General features: G+C 42.7%; 1 protein-coding gene and 1 long non-coding RNA gene across 12 annotated transcripts; both read left to right on the top strand.

Annotated features, from left to right (window-relative positions):
- Positions 1-917: 917 nt before the first annotated feature.
- On the top strand, positions 918-2,629 carry LOC112844087 (uncharacterized). Its single transcript, XR_003216683.1, has 2 exons — positions 918-1,292; positions 2,114-2,629. It is a non-coding gene; the product is annotated as an uncharacterized LOC112844087 (long non-coding RNA).
- Positions 2,630-5,336: 2,707 nt separating this feature from the next.
- On the top strand, positions 5,337-19,770 carry ankrd50l (ankyrin repeat domain 50-like). Of its 11 annotated transcripts, none has more exons than XM_013277380.3 (6): positions 5,337-5,445; positions 8,452-8,527; positions 9,514-10,314; positions 15,018-15,235; positions 15,554-19,110; positions 19,638-19,770. In XM_013277380.3, exons 3-5 carry the CDS (start codon positions 9,866-9,868, stop codon positions 19,105-19,107), a joined length of 4,221 nt encoding a protein of 1,406 aa, XP_013132834.1. In that variant the 5' UTR covers positions 5,337-5,445; positions 8,452-8,527; positions 9,514-9,865; the 3' UTR covers positions 19,108-19,110; positions 19,638-19,770. The 11 variants fall into 11 exon arrangements, with proteins under 11 accessions (XP_013132834.1, XP_013132837.1, XP_013132833.1 ...); XM_013277383.3 differs by having other exon boundaries at positions 9,659-10,314; positions 15,554-19,118; positions 19,638-19,769; XM_013277379.3 differs by having other exon boundaries at positions 9,519-10,314; positions 15,554-19,118; positions 19,638-19,769.
- The last annotated feature ends 3,024 nt before the right edge of the window (positions 19,771-22,794 follow it).

The raw sequence follows: 22,794 nt of genomic DNA, 5'->3' as shown, positions 1-22,794 counted from the left end.
CTTCTAAATGAAGACCTCTGACTCATCTGTTACAAAGCAGTGGCCCAGTGCTGCGTATTTGCTCATGAGGACATATTGTTGTTGTTCTGTTTGGAGAAAATTCTTTCCACATACAGCAGCCCCGTTGCATCACTAGTCTATCTTTGGCACAAAGATTGTTGTTGCAATGAAGCTGACGAATACTGGCCCTGAGTGTCTTTTCTGTCTGCAGCGTCAGTGTTGAGCAATCCATTACGTAGTGTGTAAACTGTTTTGAATTTAAACAAGGTGTCATGGTCGTGGGTCTGTGACCCATTGTTTATGCATTTAGACTTTTTGGGTTCTGCTTTATTTAATATTCTGGTTTGGTTTGTTTTTCAGGTTTTGGTGGTTGTCGTTGTATTTCTGCTATGTTTACTATTTGTATGTTCCGGTCTTAGTTTTGTCATCTAGTCTAGCGGTCCCCAACGTTTTTTGCGCCACGGAGCAGTTTATGTCCGACACTATTTTCACACACCGGCCTTTAAGGTGTCGCAGATAAATACAACAAAATAAAACCAGTACCGGTACCAAAAAAAAGAAGATTTATTCATAACACACGGGAAAAGACCCAGGGAAACCGAGTTAACGATAAAAAACCATAGAAAAATAACAATATAAACCGATAAAAATCATGAAAACCGTAAATTTCACACCTGAGCCTTAACTCTCGCGGCCCGGTACCAAACGACTCACAGACCGGCACCGGTCCGTGGCCTGGGGTTTGGGGACCACTGATCTAGTCTCTGTGTGTGTTAGTTCCTGTTTTATTTTGATAGTCTCCATCGCGTGTGTATTATGTTCAGTTTTGCTTCCCCTGTCTCGTCAGTCTGGTTAGCGTCAGCTGTGTTCCCACCTGTGTCCTGTTCCTCGTTATCCTCTGTGTGTATATAGTCTGCGGTTCCCTGGGTTCTCTGTCATGTTCTTGCTAGTTGTAGAAAGTGGCTCTGCCTGCCTGCCTGCCTGCCTGCCTGCCTGCCTGCCTGCCTGCCTGTCTGTCTGTCTGTCTATTTTAAGTTGTGTGACTGTTTAGTTTGGTCTTTTGCGTTTTGTTGTGTGTTTTTAGTTCATTCTGTATTGCAGAGTCCTGCGTTTTTGGGTTCACAAATCTGTCTGCCGCACACCTACACCTGCATGTATGATGCATATATGATGTGGGTTTTTATCAAGTTATTTGTGAATATTTGTGATCCTCTGAAATTTTGATGCAGATATGAAAGATTTGATTAAACTTATCTGTTTTCTAATTAAGGCCTAAAGGACGTTCAGGTCAGGTAAGCTCATCCTGCAGTTCTACAGATCCATAGAGTGGACATTTGTTTGCATTGGTACAGTTATGTGAATATTGTGTTTGCAAGATATTTAAGACTGTTTTAAGTTGGATATTGTGATTATTAGCATGTGCACTATAAGATGAGATGAGAGATGAGATAGCCTTTATTTGTCAGTTGCAGGTCTTTTGCCCGCAACCGAGATGACAGACCTTGCCGACCATACATACATTACACAACATCACATTGGGGAGACAGGTCAGGCTAGGTAGCAAGGAAAAAAACATCGAAATGTGTAACACAAAAGGATAATACAGGAATGCACAGATATCAACACACCATAGCACAATAAAACACAGACGAGCAACATGGGAAAGAGTTCCAGTGTGTACATCTGATCTGGGACCGCTGCAATCTTTCGACTGTGCCTCCAGCTGACCCGATGTCACACAGGATTTATATTATAAGATAAATATCACAACATGATTCCAAACCAAAAAAAAATGAAGACAAAAAGTCATCCAAGTTTAAGATGAGTTTTTAGCTGCTTTTTATCAAAGAAATCACTGAATTAACAGATCTCAAGCTCTGTGGGAGCTCCTGAGGCTGGAAACCACTGTTGTTGTTCTGAGCGCTGACCCTAATCACATGATCTCTGAGAACTGCTGTGGACATATGGATGCATAGTTCACTGATATATGCTAGACTAAAAGTCAAACCCAGAGCTTTAAAAGTGACCCTGAAGTTAATAGGGAGCCAGTGTGTTTATACACTTCTCTGTATTTAATTATTTGTTGTCATTAATCTCTGGCTCTCTTTCACAGCATGTGTTTGTCCTGTCTTCACTCACTTACACCCAAACAGTCATGGAAGATGGCTGCACCCTCCCTGAGCCTGGGTCTGCTGGAGGTTTCCGCCTGTTAAAAGGAAGTTTTTCCTTCCTGCTGTCGCCAAAGTGCTTGCTCATAAGGGGTCATATGATTGTGGCTTAAGAGTGATATCTCACTGAATGTCATCTGGGTAGTAGTGATAAGAAATGTCATTAGAAGTAATCAAAATTTGCTGAAGAAGAACCTATATAACAGAAATTGCAAAGGCCCCAAAACAGCACCTTGTGGCACACCATATTCAAGAGAAGCGAATTTAAGAACAGCCACAGAAAAGAAATGATCCAAAGCAGACTCCAGTATGCCCAGCAAGTATGCCAGTCCTTTGAGAATAATATGATGGTCAGCAGTATAAAAGGCAGAGGTCAGCTCTAGCATCAGCAAATGATGCAGGACATTTGTTTGCAGGACATTGCAAGAGTCCTGCAAACGTGACCTCTGTGGAAGGCAGTAAACAAAGTTCCTACTTAATTCAACTCGTGTGGTTTATTTCTTATCAAAGTTCTCCATCTTTTTTTCATTCTTCTTATGTGATTGAAATTAATTAATGCTGTTTCAATACAATGAACAAATGCACTGCTGAGGGGCAGCTGTCAATTTCCTACATCACATAAGAAGTCAGACCACTGCAGAATAAAATCTAAAAGGATAGGCAAATACTGATTTAATGTCATATATGAAATTATTTTAGCTTGTTTTTTTCACCTCTTATGTTAGTTTTATATTTTTAAAACTTGTGAAACAATTTTGAACCCTACCCGTCCATTTTATTAACTGTTTATCCAACTTAGCATCACAGAGGCTACCTAGTCTATCCCAGCTCTAACAGGGCAAGTAACAGTACACAGTAAAGAGATTAGGCCATCACAGGGCTAACAGAGAGAAACAGACAACATTCACACACACTTTAGAATCACCAGTTACCCTAATAGGCATGTCTTTGTGCACAGGCACTGGTAAAACAAAGTCCAGACAGAAAAGCTTCAGCTGAACTGAAGATTCAAACCAGAAAGACTTTTGCTGTGAGGCAACAGATTTAAGTACTCTGATACTATCTGTCTTTAGTGAACTTAAATTATAGGGCACCAGAGAAATTTATGTTACCTTGGTTAAGCCCAACATGACTTTGACACAGGAGACTGCTGTAAAAGGTGACTCCAGGTTAAGTACGAATGTGATGTTCCCCAAACTTTAATGGTTTTGTACTCAAACTGTGGCCAAACCTTTAACAGAACAGGGGCAGATCATTAGCACAAGTTTTGTAAAAGAGGAGAACAACCCGTAAGCATCACAGTTTGTACGTGACTGTTTAACTTGGCAAAAATTCATTTTGCCATGTCATTCATTCATTCAGCAGCCCTTATTTTTGGTCATGTGACTTTGCTAACCAATGTGACGATACTTTTAAGAAAGCAAACCCAAGTGTTGTTACTAACCATGGTTTGGCTTATTTACCGCATGTTGGCCAGCTGCCTTATACAGACTGCGGATGTCAGCACACTCTGTAATATGAATGTAGGGAAAGCAGCTGGTCCAGGTGCTGTTCCAGGATGGGGAATTAACTGAGGAATTCACAATGAATGAATGCACCGTCCACACCTCCTGTAAGACATCCACTACAGTGTTGTTCTCAAACAGTCTGTGATAACATGTTTGGCGACTACATGGCAGTTGCTCAAACAGCAAAACTCATGAAATGTCTGGAGGGACTGGTCCTCAAAGACTTTATGAATTCTCTCCTACCTACTCTGGACTCACATCAGTAGTTATACAAAACCGATGATATCATTCGCATCACCCTCCATGCTCTTTAGCACCACCCGGATCAGCAAGGAACAAACGCGTGTCTATTTTTTGTGTACAGCTCAGTCATCCCAAGCAGACTCTCCTACAAGAAATCATATCTATGTCTATGGATACAGGACTTTAAGTCAGGCAAGATGGGCCTCCACTGCTCCTCAAATCTCTCAGTCAGCACAGGTGTCCCACAAGACTCTGTTTGGTCTGCACACAATCTGCAACACACATGTTTCATTTATTGTTCTATTATAAAACTTTCTCAAACAAATGTAATTTTGAAAGACTATTAATTTTCACACTTAGCTTTGGTCCATCCCATTTTAACGTCATTTAAGCTTACCTGAATCGAACTGTGTGTGCGAACCTGTTTCTGCGAGTGAGTGTGTTCATTTCGAAGTAGTGTACACAATTTCATTGCGCATTATCTTCCTCGATGACGATAAAGGAAAAGTTGAGCAAACTCCAAACTCTGCTGATCAATATCGTGAAATAAAATCGGCAAGAGATAACAAACGGTGTCATGGTGAGACTGTGTTGTCATTATGTAATTACAACAAATAGCCACCAGGGGTCTGTAGAACTCAGTGACTGACTTCTGCGCAGCAGGAATAAAAGGGATAAAAATATTTGTTCTATACAGTCCGGAAGTGAATTTTAAATTAGGAGGTCACATACAACAACAACAACAATGACAACAACAACAACAACAACAATAATAATAATAATAATAATGATGATGATGATGATGCATTTTTACTGAATATGTCTTTGGTGTCTCTTTCATAGCTCTTACACATATTTTATACTTATCTATATGTGTGTAGACTCTGTTTAAACATGATTATGTGTATTATATTTCATTTTGCAAACTTGCAAACTTTTTTTATGAAAAGGATTTTTGGTATTTAATTTTATTATTATAAGTATATGTTAGAATGTGAACAATCGGCTAACAAGGTGAAAAGGTCACTTCTCATCTCACTGTGAGTTCAGCTGTGATTTGGGGCTGATTTACCGGATCTCGTGGCTTAAAGCAGAGTCTGTGTGCTTTGGAGCAAACACGTCACTCACAGGTCACTTTAAAAACCAGCTCATCTTATGACAAGAAAGATAGGTCTTTAAAATTAAAGGCCTAGTTTCTATTATTGTCAGTGAATGTGCAGTTTCAGCAAAATAAAATAAAATAAAATAAGCACACTCTGAAATAAGCAAAGCTTCCTTTGCTTTAGCTTTAAGATTTTTTATTTCTCTTAACTATGTTTAGTATAAGTAGTAAAATCTGTTGTCCAGTCTAAATGTGTGCCCTCAAAACACACTGTTATTGAAATGTAACGCCCAGTAGGATCAAGTTCACCTTTAAGGTGATGGTATGAAGAATTGTTGGAGACACGTGATTAAAATCCGGTGAAGTGCTGTGGGGCTGTGTGAGTCTCTGAGAGGCAGACGGAGAAGAGCAGCGTTCGTGGCAGGTAAGATCACGCTGTGTGCATTTACAAGTCAGACGCGGTGTCCTGCTGTACAGGAGGGAGAATATTTTTTTGCTCTATGAGCTTTGATTAAAACAAACAGCCTTTCCGCGAGCAGATGTGTGCTCATGTTTTGAATGGCGACGACTATTCCGACTGATGAAGCAGTTTGACACATTATCACGGGATATTTTTTTTGGTCACACATGCGGGAGAATCGTCCTACATTTGGTGTGGGAGCAGGCACGCTGACAACCTGTGGATTCCAGCAGCGAGACAAACGCGTCCAGAGTGCAGCTGATCTGCTGTGTGCCGTGCACGCTGGGTAATTGTGGAAATTTGTGATCCGGTGATTAAGAATCGTGTGAAGGTATTTGCAGATAATGACCTTGTGACGTTGATTAAAATGATCTAATAATCATTTTCAAGAAAAAATTAACATTTTTTGTTCGATTATTTGGTGACTACAAATTGGCTATGCATACGCAAAGTGCTTGAAGTGTATAGAATAAAGCACTGCATGAATTAATAGTCTTTATAAAAATGTGGTTTGTACGACCAGAAAAAAGGGCGCTGTGTAAATGCATGTGCATTACAGTAGCAGCAAACTCTGCTTCTTGCGTCTTTTGTTAAGAAATGTGGAAGGAGTGGAAGAACCGCTTCAGGAAACAGCCTTCAGCTGCCAGGAAATGGATGTCATTTATCCATCTCTCGTTTTGTGAACCCTATAGTAGCACCGATATGCACCAGTATAGTTCTACTGGAACTCTACTGGAGGGATGAAACATCATTCTGGAGAAAAATGATTCCCTCAGCTGATGTTTTGATGAGACTGCTGTCTGAAGCGTTGTCCACATATCTAGGGAATTGCTTGCTGTGTGTGGCTTTTTTTGAAGAGGACACTGGTTGCTCTGGTGGGCATTGTAGGCACTTCCACACAGATAATCATCTTGCATATTTCCCACTCCGTCTTCTGCTCTTAACTTGTTCCCCGCCGCAGTTATTTCACCTGTGATCTCTACAAGTCACTTTCATGCTCTCGCTTTTCTGCATAACCTCTAGTCTCGTCCTGTATGTGCACCGCTTAACAGTAAACAGCAACATTAGAATCACATCTTTTTTTTCATACTCAATCAGCCATTTGTGTACACCTAGTGCCCTATGCATGGAGATCCTGTCATCGTGGAAGAGAACACTCAAAAGTGCTCCTAATGGCACAACAGAGCTACTGGTTTGCCTCACTGTTGGTTTAAGGGTTTTCCCTTAATGTGTCCCAGTACAGTTAATATGTTTTTGGGGTATGGGATTTTTGGGGGTTTGTCTCAACCCCCCAAAATCCAGTATCAATCGGTCCGGCTCCACTTTTTAATTTCTGGTACAGTAGGTGGAGTTGGGCTGACTGTTCTTTGCCCTATTTTAGTCATAATACAAAGCACAGCAGCTAACTCCAATTCTGTATTGAACTTGTCAATGTTTTTGGTGTTTTCATCAAACCTTCAGCTCCGGAGCAAATAATCACGTTGCTCAGACTTCCAAACAAATGCTGTAAGTTGTACGCGCACATTTTTTCAGTTTTCTTGTGGGAGTCAGAGGGTGTAAAGAAAAGGGAAAAAAATTCTTAATGGAATGGTGTGCAACCTCTTTGCTGGTTGCCTAGCAACTTCATTCAGTGCATTCACATGCACTTTAGGTTCACACTGCATGAGAAACCGGGTTACTGTAATTGGAGCATGGAGTTAGAGGTACCTTATTTTCTGGGTGTCCGCTTCTGGTGCCTGAAAAGTCATCTTCCGTAGTGACAGATGATTGTATTCCCAAATAATTCCAACCTCTTACAGTCTGAATAAGTTTTGACTCAGTGAATGTTTAACTTTGTCTTACTAAATACATAAATGAATAAATTAGGCATGGTAGGGAATCTGGCTTTATTTGACTTCTACTTAGACAGCTTGCCGTTGAAGGCTTCAGCTTCGGATTCTGCACCAGTATCTGCTCAGGCTGCATAGCAGGTCCAGAGGGCTTTGTTAGTAACCACAAGTAATGACAAGAATGTAGACAACTTCTCTGCTTGGTGCCAGGTTTGCTCATTACTGTCATCAGTGTGCTGCTAAAACAGCACATCTCTCATTCTCTAGTTGATTTTCAGTATTTGGCACTTGTCAGCCGACAGTGCAGCATATGTGTCATCCACCTATAGGAGGGTATTCCTTGCCTGAGAAAGCATACAGACTAAATGTTGCACAGGTTAGGAACGTCAGCTGGCGACTCTTAGCTTCCCTTGCTCTTTGAATTACGCTGTCAGCAGGCTGCCATGCTGTCGATGATATGCACAGCAGCAGGGTCTTTCAAGTGTTAAATCACGGTCTGATCTGTCAGATTCAGCTTCCTGTAGCTGATGCTTGATTAGTCACTGACTTGAAATGAAGAGCAGCGTGCGCCCTCATCATCATCATCATCATCATCATCACCACGCCGAGTTTATCTCAGAGGCCCTTTGCATTCTTTGTCCAAATTCTTCAAAGATCTTTATGAGAACCAGACTCATCTTTTTACTGCCTTTTCGTGATACTTTACACTTTTTTGTCCAATCAGAAGAACTTAATGTATTGGCAGTTTGCATGTAGAAGCTTTTTCTTCTTCTCTTCATTGTCTCATATGTGAAACATGCATCTGTGTGACATGTGCTTGGTATCATATAGTCTCAAAATTCCAACCATTCAGCTTTTCAGTGTTTGTCTCACAGCAGGAAAAAATGTGGAATGTTGTGGGACAGCTTTTAAAAACAGCAGATAACATAGTCATACATACTGGAGCTCTCAAAAGGTATTTGCAAATAAAGTGAGAGTAATGGCAGCTGCTTTTAATTGCCTTAATTCCACAGAAAATAAGGTTAGTGTTCCTCCAGCATATTTCTTTTCTCCAGGTTTCTCCATCATGATTGGCTACCACAAAATAGAAACTAAAGACTCGATTTGCTGATCCTTTTTTTTTTTTTTTTTTTAAATGTAGGGTGTAACGCCGGTCCAGGAAATGCCAGAGTGTGTTTGACCAAAGAAGATGCCGCCCCTCTTTAATGAAAACACAGGTAGGAGAAGTGAGTTGCTAATTCAGAAGGGTTCAGAGGAATCTGTTTGATTTGTTTATGTTTTCCAGTTTGCATGTACCTTCATCACACTTTAATTAAAAATCTGATTTTAATCAACAAAGTGGAAGTCAGAAAGAAAGTAGTCAAATTAGCAGTGTTGTGACTGGTGTTACTGCTGAAACGCTTCCCATAAATAACAGAAAACAAAGAATATTTCATTATATTTTCTCAGTGAGTGAGCTGTTGAATTACTTTGTTTTTCTTTTTGCTCTAGATCAGCAGTCAAAATATCAAACACATTCGCTTTATAATGATATAAGGAGGATAAAATGTTTGGCACTCTTGCCTAGTAAATGATTTATGACTAATTAATTAACTCAAAGTGAGTCAGAACAATAGAAAGTGAAATTCGAGGCTCATGTTTTGATGCCAGCAGCACAACTTACCTTCTTGACACAAAACTGTAGTGCTGTAGTCTGGCAGATACCTTTCCTACAGCTGACGGAGTGTCCTGCGATTGAACCTCGACCCCAGGTAACTCCTCCCACCTGTCAGCTGTAGAGTGGCTTATGATCACATGAGTCCTCCCCCTCAGCACTCCTCTACCTTGGTGCTCACCCGTGCATGCCTGGACATGCTGTGAAACACTGAGAGAGGGTGGAGACAAAAAACAAAACAAAACAAGAAAAACCGGAAGGCATGAGAGAGAGCGAGAGAGAGATAGGGGGGTTGAGGGAAGGCAAAGATCCGTGGGTGTGGGAAAGGGGAAAAAAAATTTCATGCTAAAGCTGCAGTTTTGGGTCGATTCTCAAAAAAGAAGCAGGACAGAAAGTGAGAGAAGAGGGGAAACTGTGGCTGTAATTGGAGCACACGGAGGGCGACTCAGACAGGGGAGGGGGTGAGATACATGCCATTAAGTCAGCGAGAAACATGCTGTCATTGACTCATTCCTCATTTCCTTCTCCCTCTTTCTTGATTCCTGACAGAGCAGCTCCATGATCCCCCACGAGAAGCATGGTGAACTGTGGCATTTCAGACTCGGCGACACAAAGATCAAGACGTTGAGAGAAAATGAAGAGGTGCACCTTTCCTGACTTAACCTTTTTCTGACTCTTTTTTTTTTTTTGCCAGCCTTACACCTTGGGACCTACGGGAGAAAGACAACTAGCGATAATAATCGCCTGATGCAACACTTTCAGAAACTGACAAGCTAAAGAAATATCCAGTTATTGCCTAGAGCTGTCACACACACTGGCTGCAGCTGTACCACAAAAAGAAGGAGTGGAATTAGTCACCGGGTATGGGATGTGACATTCAGAGCGCTAAGTTGTTCCCTGGATGTCAGAACCCCAGGAACAAATGAGCAGCAGTGGATTTGGCAGCAGCTCCAGCTTGCTCCGGGGCCGGCGTTTTTATTGCCGGGAATGGGCCCTGGACAAGCTGCGTCGCTGCCTGGACGCCCACTCAGGGCCCGGGCAAGCTCCAGGGGTCCTGGTAACGGGGGGACCTGGTGCCGGGAAGACAGCTCTGTGCACCGAGGTGGTGTCCCCCACCTCAAAGGCAGGGCTGGCGGTTGGGTTGGCACAGCGTTGCCTTGCGGCCCACTTCTGCCAGAGGGAGGACCAGAGGAGTACAGTGCTGTGGAGGTTCGTCCTGGGCTTGGTGGAACAGCTGAGGGCCTCTCCTCTCCTCTCTCCAGGGTACGAAGAGCTCCTCAACAGCCCATCTGTATCCTCTGCCCTGGAGCCTCTCACGTGTCAAAGAGACCCTAATGAGACCTTCAAGAGGTTTGTATCATGTTTCTTTTTTTCTTTGTTTTGGTGTCCTACAAAACGTCTGCGCTTGATTCCATCTTTTGAGATCAGTTTTGCTGAAACACATCTGTGGGAAATTTCCCACTTCTTCAAAATGAAAGGGAAAAGAAAGTTGCCTGAAACCCATCCAGGTGCTCAGCGTGTATGTGCACGTTCAAGGGTATGGCTCATGCCCAGCTCATCACAGCAGAATTTATGTGGGGGTCTGTAAATCATGACGCTGACGATGAAAGCTGGAGCAAAGTTCCGACTTTGTGCGTGGGAAAAGCGGTTTATCAGATTCCAAAATCAATGAAAACAGGCCGATGGAGACCTGGCACTGCAGCTCGGTGCTGTTGTATAAGTGGCCTGTTTGAGTATTTAGTTTTAAATGTAGCTGTTAACAGATCGTGTATTTACAATGATGTTATCTGTTTACTGTCAACCTGCTGATGACCCATTTTGTGTTTTGTTAACATGATGATCTTAACGTTATGAAACACGGAAGCTATGAAATTCAATTCGTGACCATCCGGTTATCTGACAGCATCTAGGATTAGGGCTGGGCTGGTATTGTTTGAATCCAGTTCCATGCATTGAGCTCTATATAACTTTTTTGTTTGTTTTATTGCAGAAAGTCTGAAATTTTATTCATTTTATTGCATGAACGATTAAAGTAGTAAACTAAACATCATTTCCAACACTTGCTGAGTCGCCAGAGTTGGTATGAGCTCCTGTAATTGGGGGAAGGACTAACAGAGTTATGTAGGAGCCAGGTGTTGTGGACATCTCCCAAAGCCACCTTACCTTCAACCTGTTACTTGGATGGACTCTGCTTAGGTTCGAATACATGGGTTTCCAGTGTTAGCACATGTTGCAAAGCTCCCTTTTCATTGTTTGCAGTTTTTCCCACATCTCCACTTAAGATCACTGAGCTCAAAAACAGAAGTGCCTGTCTGGTCTGTCTTCTGAGAGAGGACCACCCAAAAAATCATGATCCAGTAGATATAAAGTGAGCTGAATAAAAGCTGCTGTCATAAAGTAATGTGCATGTAAAGAGTGAAGCCGCCTCACTCTGAAAACAAAAACAGAGTAAAGCACGAGCAGCTGTTCATGTTGTGGGAAAATGCTCCAGCAGAGCTTAAAGGTTATCTTTATTTTTGTCTAAATAAAGGTGGTTTTCTGCAGGTGTTTAGAGTCTCAGCAGGCAGTTAACTGCCTCAGAGCCTGTACATGTAAAAGCTGCAGTGAGCAGCAAACAGAAGCCGGGACAGTCGCAGGAAAAGTGTGCAGCAGCTATTCTTCCTCGTCTTATATTTATGTCTCCCCCTCATAATGCCGCCCATTCACAACACACAATGGGGCCTCCAGTGAATGAACGCTGCAGTGTTATTTACAACATAACATCCTTTCAGAGACGGAGGGGGCAGGGAGGGAATTGAGGGGGACAAAGAGGTGAAAAAATGCCTCCGGCTCCCCAGTGACCGTCTCGGCACCAGTCAGCGAGGTCGCTCTCCTCTCTGAGACTTTGACACTTTGCCGGTGTGTTTGCTTTGCGGTGAGTCGGAGCGCTTCTGCACTCCTCCTCTGTTTGCTCTCCTCTGGTGTGAAGTACTGAGCTGAATTCCACATTCCTCTCAGACTGGCTCGCAGCCAGCAGCTGTTTGTGTTGGGGGGCTCTTTTGAGAGAAGGTGGCTGCGGGTGAAGCTCCACTGTGTCAGGACACCCATGGACAAATTGAAGAAACGTGGATTTGAATTGGCAGTGAAAGAGAAGGAAAATAAGCCTGTGTGCAGTGCAGTGCTCCCTCTGTCTGGGTCTGTTCACTAAACTGGTCTCTTATATTGATTTTAATCCGAGCCATAGAAACAACTGTTCAGTACTGGGTCGTGTCCTTTTTGGTTCGCACTAACCTAAGTGCCAAGATGGGAAAAAGTATCATTTCAGACATACGACCTGACAGGTCACTCAGTCACTGGACACTTGTGGCTATGGTAGCTTCTCGGGAGACACATAATCTGATGACAAAGTGGCACAAACTGCCACTGGACCTCCCATGACAGCAGTAATGACAGGTCACAGCAGGACAAATGGGCGGCTTGTAGTGAAGCTCTTTCTAAGTAAGCTCAGTCGTGTTGAACATCTTTCATACCAGTTTGAGTAAAGTCAGCATACTTTAAGGTGCACATAGCATTGGCTACAATGTCCCGTGTGTGTATAAGAAAATGTATTAAAAGTATACAATACAAATACATTTGTCTCTATAGGATTTATTCAACTACATCACCCATGTTAAATGAATGTGTCACCCGAAGTAAGCGAAAACCCAATGAAAGAATTACCCTTCCTCCTCCCCACATCTGAGTGTTGGCCCGCTGAGGGAGTGTTGTTTTAATCAGATAACTAAAAGCCCGCAGTGGTATGATAAGCTTGTCATAACCTAGCTGAAATCGTCACTCAGAGCAGGGTGTCGCTCTTCTTTTTACTGCGTGATATATTCGATAATAAAGGTCGAGTCTATTATCTGGTTAGCTAAGTCTTGAAATATTAGTGATCTCAAGGCATTGCAAAAGACCTTTTGTAAGCAGCTTTGATGATTCATCAAATAAACCCACAATCTCACAAAGTGGCCGCTCCCAGCCTATCAAACCTGAGGATTTGCTTCCTTTTACTAATTTAAACCCTACTCACAAAAATCTAATTAATTTCAAAATAATAGATACATTAACTCATCATATAAACTTGGGAACTGTTTAGGGTATGGTGCAGTTGTTTCAGAACATGCATATAATCCTGTTTGTTTAGTGTCTCATCCATGCATGAGATAACTATTAGGCCTATCTCTTGCCAAAGTCTAATCGTTATAGAGATGACTAATTTTTTTTTTTTTTTTTTATAGATATATTTTTTGTAAGTGGTGACATTTCTCCTCCCGCTCCTTATTCAGAGCTTATTAGTTCTTGACCCCTGAGTGTGAGCAGTTAGTGACACAGCTTACTTTTGATTGTTTAAGTCTCGGTGAAACTCTTTTTAGTTAGTTTTTTTTTTGTTTTTTTTTAAATTTTAATATAACGTGACATTATTTTGAGATTAAAGTTTTTCTCTTCTCGCCTTTTTACTTCTAAAACAAACAAACAAAAAACCCCAAAGACTGTTAAATCCGTTAGATGAAAACCTGTTTGGCCTCTAATGGTACCTGGACCTTGTGGTCATTTTTAAACACAGACATTAACACTAATGACAGCTCACATACAAACCTACACCCTGTGTTTGTTGCAGGATGAGGCATTTTTGCCAGCTGTAAAGCTCTTCTGAAAACTAGCAGTGTGCGATAGTGCAAATCGTGGCATCGATCGGATACCAAGTAATTCCAAGTAGTGTTGCCCATAATAGCGCTGATGCTTTAAATTTATAATGGCAGCTTATGAGCTTATGTAGGGAAGAGCAGTATGTCATGACCTATGAGGTGAATTTTAAGCACCTTGAGGCGACTGTTGTTGTGATTTGGTGCTATAGAAATAAAACTGAATTGAATAATCATATATTTGCAAATTCTGAACACATTTTATAACGACTAAATCACCGGGCTACATGCTGAACTTGGAAGTATTGATCCTCTTGTGCTAGTATCAATCCAATACCAATACAAGCACTGGTATTGATTTGATATTGGTATTGTACTATCGATGTTTGGATATTTGAATGATCCCTCTAGGGGTGTCACTTTTTTCCCGGGTGAGAAGCTTTGCTATAATACTGCTGCTGACCTGCACCCATGACACGGAAGTGCAGCTTCTCCAAACATTTTTTTCCTTTTTTCTCCAGCACCACTGTGATTGGACATCAGGGTCAAGAGGTTCAGTGTTGTGTTTGCCGTGTATCCATAATTATTATTATTATGTGAAAAGAATTGCCAGTTTGATAGAGTGTGTGTGAGAGAGAGACCAGGGTGGAACTGGAAATTCACATGTTCCATTAACCTGAGTCACCCTCAGATCACAGCAGGGCGTGGGTGCTGACCGCAGTGATTAAAAGGCAGTGACGCCACTATTTTAGGTTTAGCCAATTTTGTAATTGTTTTATGGTTTTGCAGCTTGTTCCGGTGTTTAATGAAAGTGTAGGGTGTGGGACTAAACTGCTGTTTAGTTCTCTGATTACAGTTTGATATCTGTGTTAACAGGTTAACATGAGAGTCGGCTTTAATTTTACTGTAGAAGCATCTGATAGCAGTTGTCCTGGTTGTCTCTTGTTTACCCACTTGTAGTTTGGATTTGACCTAAATTACTGTGAAAGTGTAAATGTAATTGCTTAGTTTGCCTGACATTTGCTTACTTTTTTTTTTTTATTGAGTTTTTTTCAAAGGCTGAATGAAACTGATTATGACTCCAGTACTACTGAAGATTCAACATATGCAAAACAGGGAAAAAAACCTCCATAAAATGCAGTAAAAAACTAAACTAAACTCCACACTTTAAATAAAGATGCCTGAAGTCGTAACAAAGTCTGACTGTCATTCCCAGTGACTCACACCGACAATGTGCAAAAGATCTAATCTGCTTTGTTGGCATAAACGAGTGTTCACAATGTTACTTTTCTTTTTCAACTCTATTATCAACCCACGAGTCCTGCTGTTATTACATTGTCTTAAGTGTAATGTCTTGCACTGTGTGTCTGCCTCTTCCTCGCATGTCCTTAGAGCAGTGTTGGAACCCCTGTCGGACCTTCCTCCTCCTGCCCAGACTCTGATGGTGGTTATAGACTCCCTGGACATAGAATATGGACCAAGGGAAGGAGTTAGGAAGAGTGGCTCCATTGCAGAGCTTTTAGCCTCCAGTCAACACCTGCTGCCCAGCTGGTTGCTGCTCGTCTGCTCGGTCCGCCGCCAAAACAAGGCCCTGTGCAAGATGTTCTCAAGTATGTACATACTTCTCTTATAAGATTATGCAATATATTACAAGATTGTCAATGCAATCAGTTACATGTGAACGCAAGCTAAATACCAAATCATCCAGGACTTCGAGAAATCGTTAGCTGGAGGTCTACCATTACGCTAGAACAACCTGCTATAGAGTTTTCAAAATAAGAAGGAAAAAAACCCCAAAGCATCACATAAGACTGAAAAAATGCAAAACATAAAAAACTGTAGATAGAATCCAATGAGGAATATACAAAACCTTATTGAAGATTAAAAAACAAAACAACAAAAACACAACTGTCCTATCTGTATTGTAGGTTTTCGTAAACTCTGTCTGGATGATCTGCGGAAGCCTCCAGCAGTCCGTGACGTACAGCAGTACATCCTCTGTCGGCTGGATAAAGAAGCAGCGCTTCGTCGACAGCTCACCCCTGATACCGCCGATATGCTGAATCTTCTGCACATCAAAAGCGGTGGCTGCTTTCTCTTTCTTGAGCGTGTTCTGGACGGTGTGGCAGCTTCGCTGGTGGGTCTGCGAGAGATCCGGGACATCCCCGGGACTCTCAACGGACTCTACCTCTGGCTGTGCCAGAGATTGTTCCCCCGAGGGCGCTTCATCTACATAAGGCCTCTCCTCAATGCCCTCTTGGCTGCCCCGAGGCCCCTAACACTCCAGCAGCTATTCACGGCAGTCTGGACTCAGGACACCTTATTAAGTCTTCAGGACTTTGAGAACAAACTCCAAACCCTCTCTGCGCTCCTAATCGATGGACCCGGAGGCACCAAACTACTTTTTCATGCAAGCTTTACAGAGTGGCTGACAGATGTCAAGTACTGCACACAGAAATATCTGTGTAGCAGAACAGAAGGTCATAGCATGCTTGCATCATCTCTGACTCTACAGGGACCTAACCTGGACGTTGAGCAAACTTGCCAACTAGCCACACACTTAATTTGCTCAGGGCACCATAAAGATAAACCTGCATTTTTGGCACTGTGGATGCTGTGGGCAGGTGTACGTGCTCTTAACCCCACCTGCAGTAAAGCACTTGCAACATGCTTAGCTCAGCTTCCTGTTTCAGTGAGTCAGGAAGTTGCTCAATTGCTGATGAGAAGTGGACTCGTCTCTCCAACCTTTTTTTCTGGAGCAGACCCAAGTGATGCAATGCATAGTGTAGGTGAAGAAGGAATTGGTGTGCAACAGACGCTTGAAAGGGAGACATCTATAAAGAACCTGCTTGCCAGTGGCATGTCTGTAAACCAGCCTGGTTCTACAGATGGACAGACTCTGCTTGCTAGTGCAGCCCACGAGGGTTCTGCAAATTTAGCTAAACTTCTCCTCTCACATGGCTCTGATCCACTGATCAGTGATCATCAGGGTCAAACGCCACTGACTTTAGCCTCCAGGCAGGGTCATGTCAAAGTGTTGTCTGAACTCCTGGAGTGGGCCAAGAGCCAAGACCCAAAAACTGCAGTACAGATGATGGAGCATGTTGACAATGAAGGATGGACAGCGTTGCGCTCCGCAGCTTGGGGTGGACATGCTGAGGCTGTCCGTCTACTGCTGGATGCAGGAGCAGATGTAGATGGATGTGACAGCGAGGGCCGGACTGCTCTCAGAGCTGCTGCGTGGGGCGGTCATGATGAAATTGTTCTCACACTACTGGACTATGGGGCTCAGGTTGACAAAGCTGATAGCAAGGACCGCACGCCACTTATCGCAGCTGCCTATATGGGACATCATGAAGCAGTGGCAATATTGTTGGACCACAATGCACGAGTTGATTTGGCTGACGGAGATGGGCGCACTGCTCTGTCAGTTGCAGCCCTCTGTGTCCCTACAGCAGCAGGGGTCAAAGGTTTTGGAGAGGTAGCAAGTCTGTTACTGGAGCGTGGAGCTGATCCAGGGCACAGAGACCATGATGGAATGACACCGCTTCTTCTTGCATCCTATGAGGGCCATGAAGATGTAGTCGAGCTTTTGTTGGAAGCTGGTGCTGACGTAGATGAAACTGCTGGACCTGACGGCAGTGTGCCTGCTGCTGCTGCTGTTACTCCCCTCCTGGCAGCAGCAGCAATGGGACACATGAAGACCGTGTCACGGCTGCTTTTCTGGGGAGCGGCTGTGGATGCCATTGATTGTGAAGGCAGGACGGCACTATGTCTAGCAGCAGCCAGAGGGAGCGTTGAGGTTGTCCGTACATTGCTGGACCGAGGCCTGGATGAGAACCATAAAGATGATCTTGGCTGGACTCCATTGCACGCTGCTGCGTGTGAAGGACATCGTGCAGTTTGTGCCGTTTTGACAGAAGAAGGCAGCATGGCACGAGTTGGAGAGATGGACATCGAGGGACGCACTCCCCTTATACTAGCTGCCCAAGAAGGTCATTGGAGCACTGCCAAACTACTATTAGACAGACGGTCCCCCATTGACCACAGAGCCTATGATGGGCATTCTGCCTTGAGTGCTGCTCTCCTGGAGGGCCATGCTGATGTTGCAGAGCTGCTTATGAAGCGAGGGGCTGATACTGATGTCCGGGATGCAGAAGGGCGTCCTTTGCTCTACCTACTAGTATTGGAGGGTCGCCTTGATATGGCTACTCTCCTAATTGAAAAAGGGGGTGTTCCTCTGGAGTCTAGAGACTCTGAGGGCCGTACAGCGCTTCATGTGGCTTCCTGGCAAGGATGTGTAGAGATTGTAGACCTACTTTTAAGACACGGGGCGAACCCCAATGCACAGGATGCAGAAGGGAGACCACCAATACATTCAGTGGCTTGGACAGGACACGCTAAAGTAGGACATCGCCTCCTAGAAGCCAGTGGCATCAATATAAACCTTGCTTGCCATCAGGGGGCAACAGCTCTGAGCATCGCTGCCCAGGAGGGACATGCTAACATCGTTGCAATGCTTCTAGAAAGAGGCTCAAATCCCAATCACATGGATAAATATGGCCGCAGTCCGGTCAAAGTGGCTGGGAAACATGGACACTATAACATTGTCAGGATGTTGGAGAGCTATGGAGCCAAGCCATATCTAGGTGTGTTGCCTAACTCTAGTACTGTATCCCCTTCAAAATCCAACATGATCCCGTCTTTAGGAATCTCAGAAAGTAGTGGAGGTGAAGTAACTGTTGCAACCTCGTCGTCCTCAGTTTCTTCTCCAGGCTCCACTGCAGAACGATTCCACTCCATGCAGAGCTCCCAAACCTCATCGACCTGCCACTCACTGGCCACGGTGCAGACGGTGCCAGCTGACAGCCTCAGCTTTATACAGCAAATCCAACAGCACTCACTGCCCCGCAGTCGTAGCCGTAATTCCACCCTCCCTCCACCAGGGGGCTCAGGCATAGGCAGTCTCCACGGAAGCAGTAAGAGGCAACCCAAAGGCAGCCCTCCCCCTACTGTGTGCACAGTCACTGCCATGGTGCATAATTATGATTTGCCTCAGAAAGGCCTATCATCTGGACTTGAATATCATGACAAAATAAACAAACAAAGCTCAAATTTAATAAAAACAGAGAGGACTAATTACACAGGTGGTAAATGGAACTCTGTAATGGCTTCACTTGGGATAATGCCAGGACAGGACCAACCGCTAGGTGCTAAAAACCGAGAGACCCCTCCTCTCGGATACCCGTACAGGCTTCAGAGCCCACTTCAAGAGCAAACTTGGGATTCTAAACCCCAGAAGAACATTTTGTCACCGGTTTGCTACAGCTTTTCCCCCGTCCCACCTTGTAGTGCCTTGCCAGATGATGTAATGGTCACTATGACAACCACAGACCCACAGCTTAATCTCAAACGGGCCATCAAACTGCAATTTGAGGGTCCCACCAGTGTAGCCTTACACAAGAGAGAGACGCCTCTGTGACTGGTACGCAAGTAAGTTGCCTAAGTGAGCATTGACTAGATTTTCTTCACAATCTTTTTACTGTACTGTGGCTCAGTGATGTAAATAATTCAACTGTCAACAGCAAAAATGTAAACATAATAACTTTGTCAAACCAAATTCCCAAATACATTTTAGTTCAAGGGTTTCCAGTGAGATTAAAATTGACAGGATCAAGTCTTTGATTGGTCAATTAGATAAATTAGATGAAGGTGAGACTGTTATTTTGAAGTCCATCTATCCAACCATTTTCTGAAAAGCTTATTTAATTCAGGATTGTAGGGGTCCTGGAGCCTATCCCAGCTGTTACTGGGTGCGAGGTGGAGTATATCCTGGACAGTTTGACAGTTGATCATTGAGCTAACAGACAGCCAGAGACAGACAGCCATTCATACTCAGATTCAAAAGTTTAGAATTACTAATTGATCTAACCTAAGTAAGTGGAGAGAACCAGCAGGACTTTTTCCCCTTTCTTTTTTATTCAAATGCTAATGATTTTATCTTTCTTTTAGGTGGAGTAGGACATTTTTGGATGCTCAAGGAGATGTCAGTTCTTTTTGGCAGTGATTCACTGGGTTCAAATGAGAGGAAATCATTCCTTTTTTCAGCATCCTTTCAGAAAACCAGAGGAAGAAGAGACTGAATGACATTAAAGCCTTTTTTTGTTTTACCTGTTGTGTGGGAGGAGTAGAGCACATCCTTACAGACAAAATCATGCTGATATATTTAGTATAAAGCATAACTTGATGTTATTTTTCTATGATAGCATACTTTTGATCAGCACCAGTTGGACAAAAATACCTTTTTACTATTTTATTTTAATTTATTTTACCCCATAGAGCCATATGGAGTAATGGTTGAGTTTTTTTGGGGTTTTTTTTGTTTTTAAACAGTCATGTTCAAGAGCTTTAAGCTTGTGGCCTTGACCTTTTAGGGACACCTTTGATATTTGCTAGAAACTGGCCTACATCCCCCATAGTTGTTCCATAGCTGTCAACCAAAAATAATTTTCAGAAAAACAAGCCTACCAGAGCCTGACCTACTGCTGGTTTATGATACAGTGCTAACTCTAATACGCCACCAAGTTTGCAGAATGCAACTTGGCTCACTGACAGTGTGTCTGTGAGCAGGCAGGAAGGAAAATGAAAACTGGACAATAAAAACTGAGGGTGGATGTGGGAGGGCTGTTAATTCCAAACATGTATGTGGCCTAAAATTTTTAGTTTTTATTCATTTTTTTTTTTTTAAATTTCATCAATATTTAATTACATAAATTAAAATGGCAAGTGGTGCTATAAAATGTTCCACCCTTGTTCTGTGTGGTTCTTCGTGTATTTTATACTTTTACTGTAGCTGCATTTCAAGCACTTTTGCAGCTAAATGTCACAGATGGCTTCTGATGTGGTTGCATCGTGCAGAGATGAAAGTCTGGCTGCGGGATGATGCTGGCCACCTGGGATTATGAAGCCAAATGATTTTGGACACACTTGAAACTGTAGAAGGGACCAAACGCAGCTCATGGCGATTCTCAACGTTTTTGTGAGGCGCAGCATCTGAAATCTGTAGCAACTGCAATATTGCTATCAAATGTTTTGGAGTTTGGAGGCCAAGTGGATGCCTTGGGCTCTTTGGTTGGTTCCCTGAGCACTTATTGATGTGTGGTAGGGTGCGTCGAGCTGCTGCTATGTATCAGTGTGCTTGGTTAGCTACAGTGTTTAGGTAGGTGGTACATGAAAAAGTAAGATCCACTTAAATGCCGGGAGCCAAGTTGTTCCCAGCAGGCTCTAATTAACATTCATCATCGCAGTTGATTTGTATTTCTTTGTATTAACCACTTTGTAACCTGACATGCACCTCTTTAGAAGTATAAATGCTGGTGCTGCTAGCTGTGTACTACATCGCAGGCTCTACATAGATTCAATGCAGAAGCACAATTCAGGCATGAGTCCTAACAATCGCCTCATGTTAGCTCCTTTATGATAAGAAGCTTCTGTTCACTACTTTTATTAGACGCCTATTTAGTGTTCCCATCTGATTGTTTTAGGAATGTTGGAGGGAAGAGCTCCATGTTGTTTGGGACAAAACTTATTCCCGGCTTTCTAAAGCCAAGAACAAAATGTCACACTGTCTGAATTCTTAACTATGTCGAAAACAACCGATACGCTGGGAGAGCAGTCTTTGCAGGGCTAATTATTTTTCCCTCATCTGCATTTGTTTCCACGCTTAAGAGGATTTAGAAAAGTTATTTCTTGGTGTGAAGTGTCAGCCTTAAAAAGCGCTACGAGCAAAACGGTTATTTTAATGCAAGAGTCGACACTATCTACAGGCTGGCTGACGAAGAAAATGGAACAGCTTGAAAACATTGCGCGTTTCCATAGAGAAGCCATACTACTCCTGCTGCTTTACAGAGAAGCTGGAACAGTTAGCACGCTGCTTTTCCAACAAAGGAAAATAAAAATCACTGTACACAATTTCATATAAAGTCAGCACAAAAGCAAACTTAATGTGATTTTTTTTTAAGGGTGTAACATTTAAAAGGATCAAATGCATATGCAGGATTAAAAGCATTGTGGGTCACTAAAAACTTGTGCTCTGCATGTGAACCTTGTTGAGTGAAGTATTTTAATGAAACTCTGAGCCACATGGAATAATGATTTCCAGAACCTTAAAGCTACTTGAGGGCAAAATGTAAGTTATGAACAGAAGCTTGAATAACACACTAATACTGAGAATTTCTCCAGGACTATAAGAAAGAGACACAGTGAGCTTTTTTATATTTTACAAATGGTCTCACTAATCTGTTAATCTTCTATTGTTTTATGCTATTTTGTGTGTAGGAGCTGGCTCATTTCCATAATTCCTCCACAGCTGCATAACAACATCCTTGCAGACTATACAGCGACCACAAGGTTACCATACTCTCATATAAATGAATTGATGTGCATTTAAAACACTGTTCGAACTTACAGGTTTAAAATTTATTTACTTCCTTGATTTTATAATTTAACATGCTCACTAAGAGTGCTGCAGGTGTGGTAGGTCATGGAGTTTCATTGACGCATTGTAAATAAAATGTAACTGACAAAATACTGGGACAAGTGAACTGGGAAATGGGGTGCATCAAATGAGGAACAGGAAAGCTGGATGACAAGATAGCCAGCTGGCTAGGAAACAAGGAAGCTCGCTGAGTGAAGAACAATGGAGAAACAGGATAGTTGATTGGCTAGGAAACAGCTCGTGGGAAACAGGTGGAGCTACAGAGACAGAAACAGGAAGATTCGTTCTGAAGAGCTTGAGTTGCAGTTAACAGAGAGGAGAGGAAATGGTATGTCTGCAGATAAAATCCATGGCATGTCTTTAAAGTTACCCCATTAATCAACCAAGTCCCTTTAGTAACATCTAGTGGCAGTGGCAGGGAAATGCCACTGACTTCCATGCAAATGTGTATTTAATTTGAATGTTGGATTTGGCCGCTATCTTTGAGAGATGTAGAGTAATTTTGCGTCTCTACGCTATCACAGTGGAGTTAAAGTTTCAGCTTTAATTTGTGGAGGTTAACAAAAGTATTGTATTTACCATTTAGAAACCAAAATGCTCTTTTCTCTGATAAGATGGGTAAAGGACCAAAATTCAGGAAACACTACCAAAAAAGAGGTTACTTAGTGGCTG

The sequence above is a fragment of the Oreochromis niloticus genome, linkage group LG16 (genome assembly GCF_001858045.2).
Source record: "Oreochromis niloticus isolate F11D_XX linkage group LG16, O_niloticus_UMD_NMBU, whole genome shotgun sequence".
Classification (NCBI taxonomy): domain Eukaryota; kingdom Metazoa; phylum Chordata; class Actinopteri; order Cichliformes; family Cichlidae; genus Oreochromis; species Oreochromis niloticus.
The sequence above is the reverse complement of the archived record's forward strand: the minus strand, read 5'-3'. Positions and strand labels throughout refer to the sequence as shown.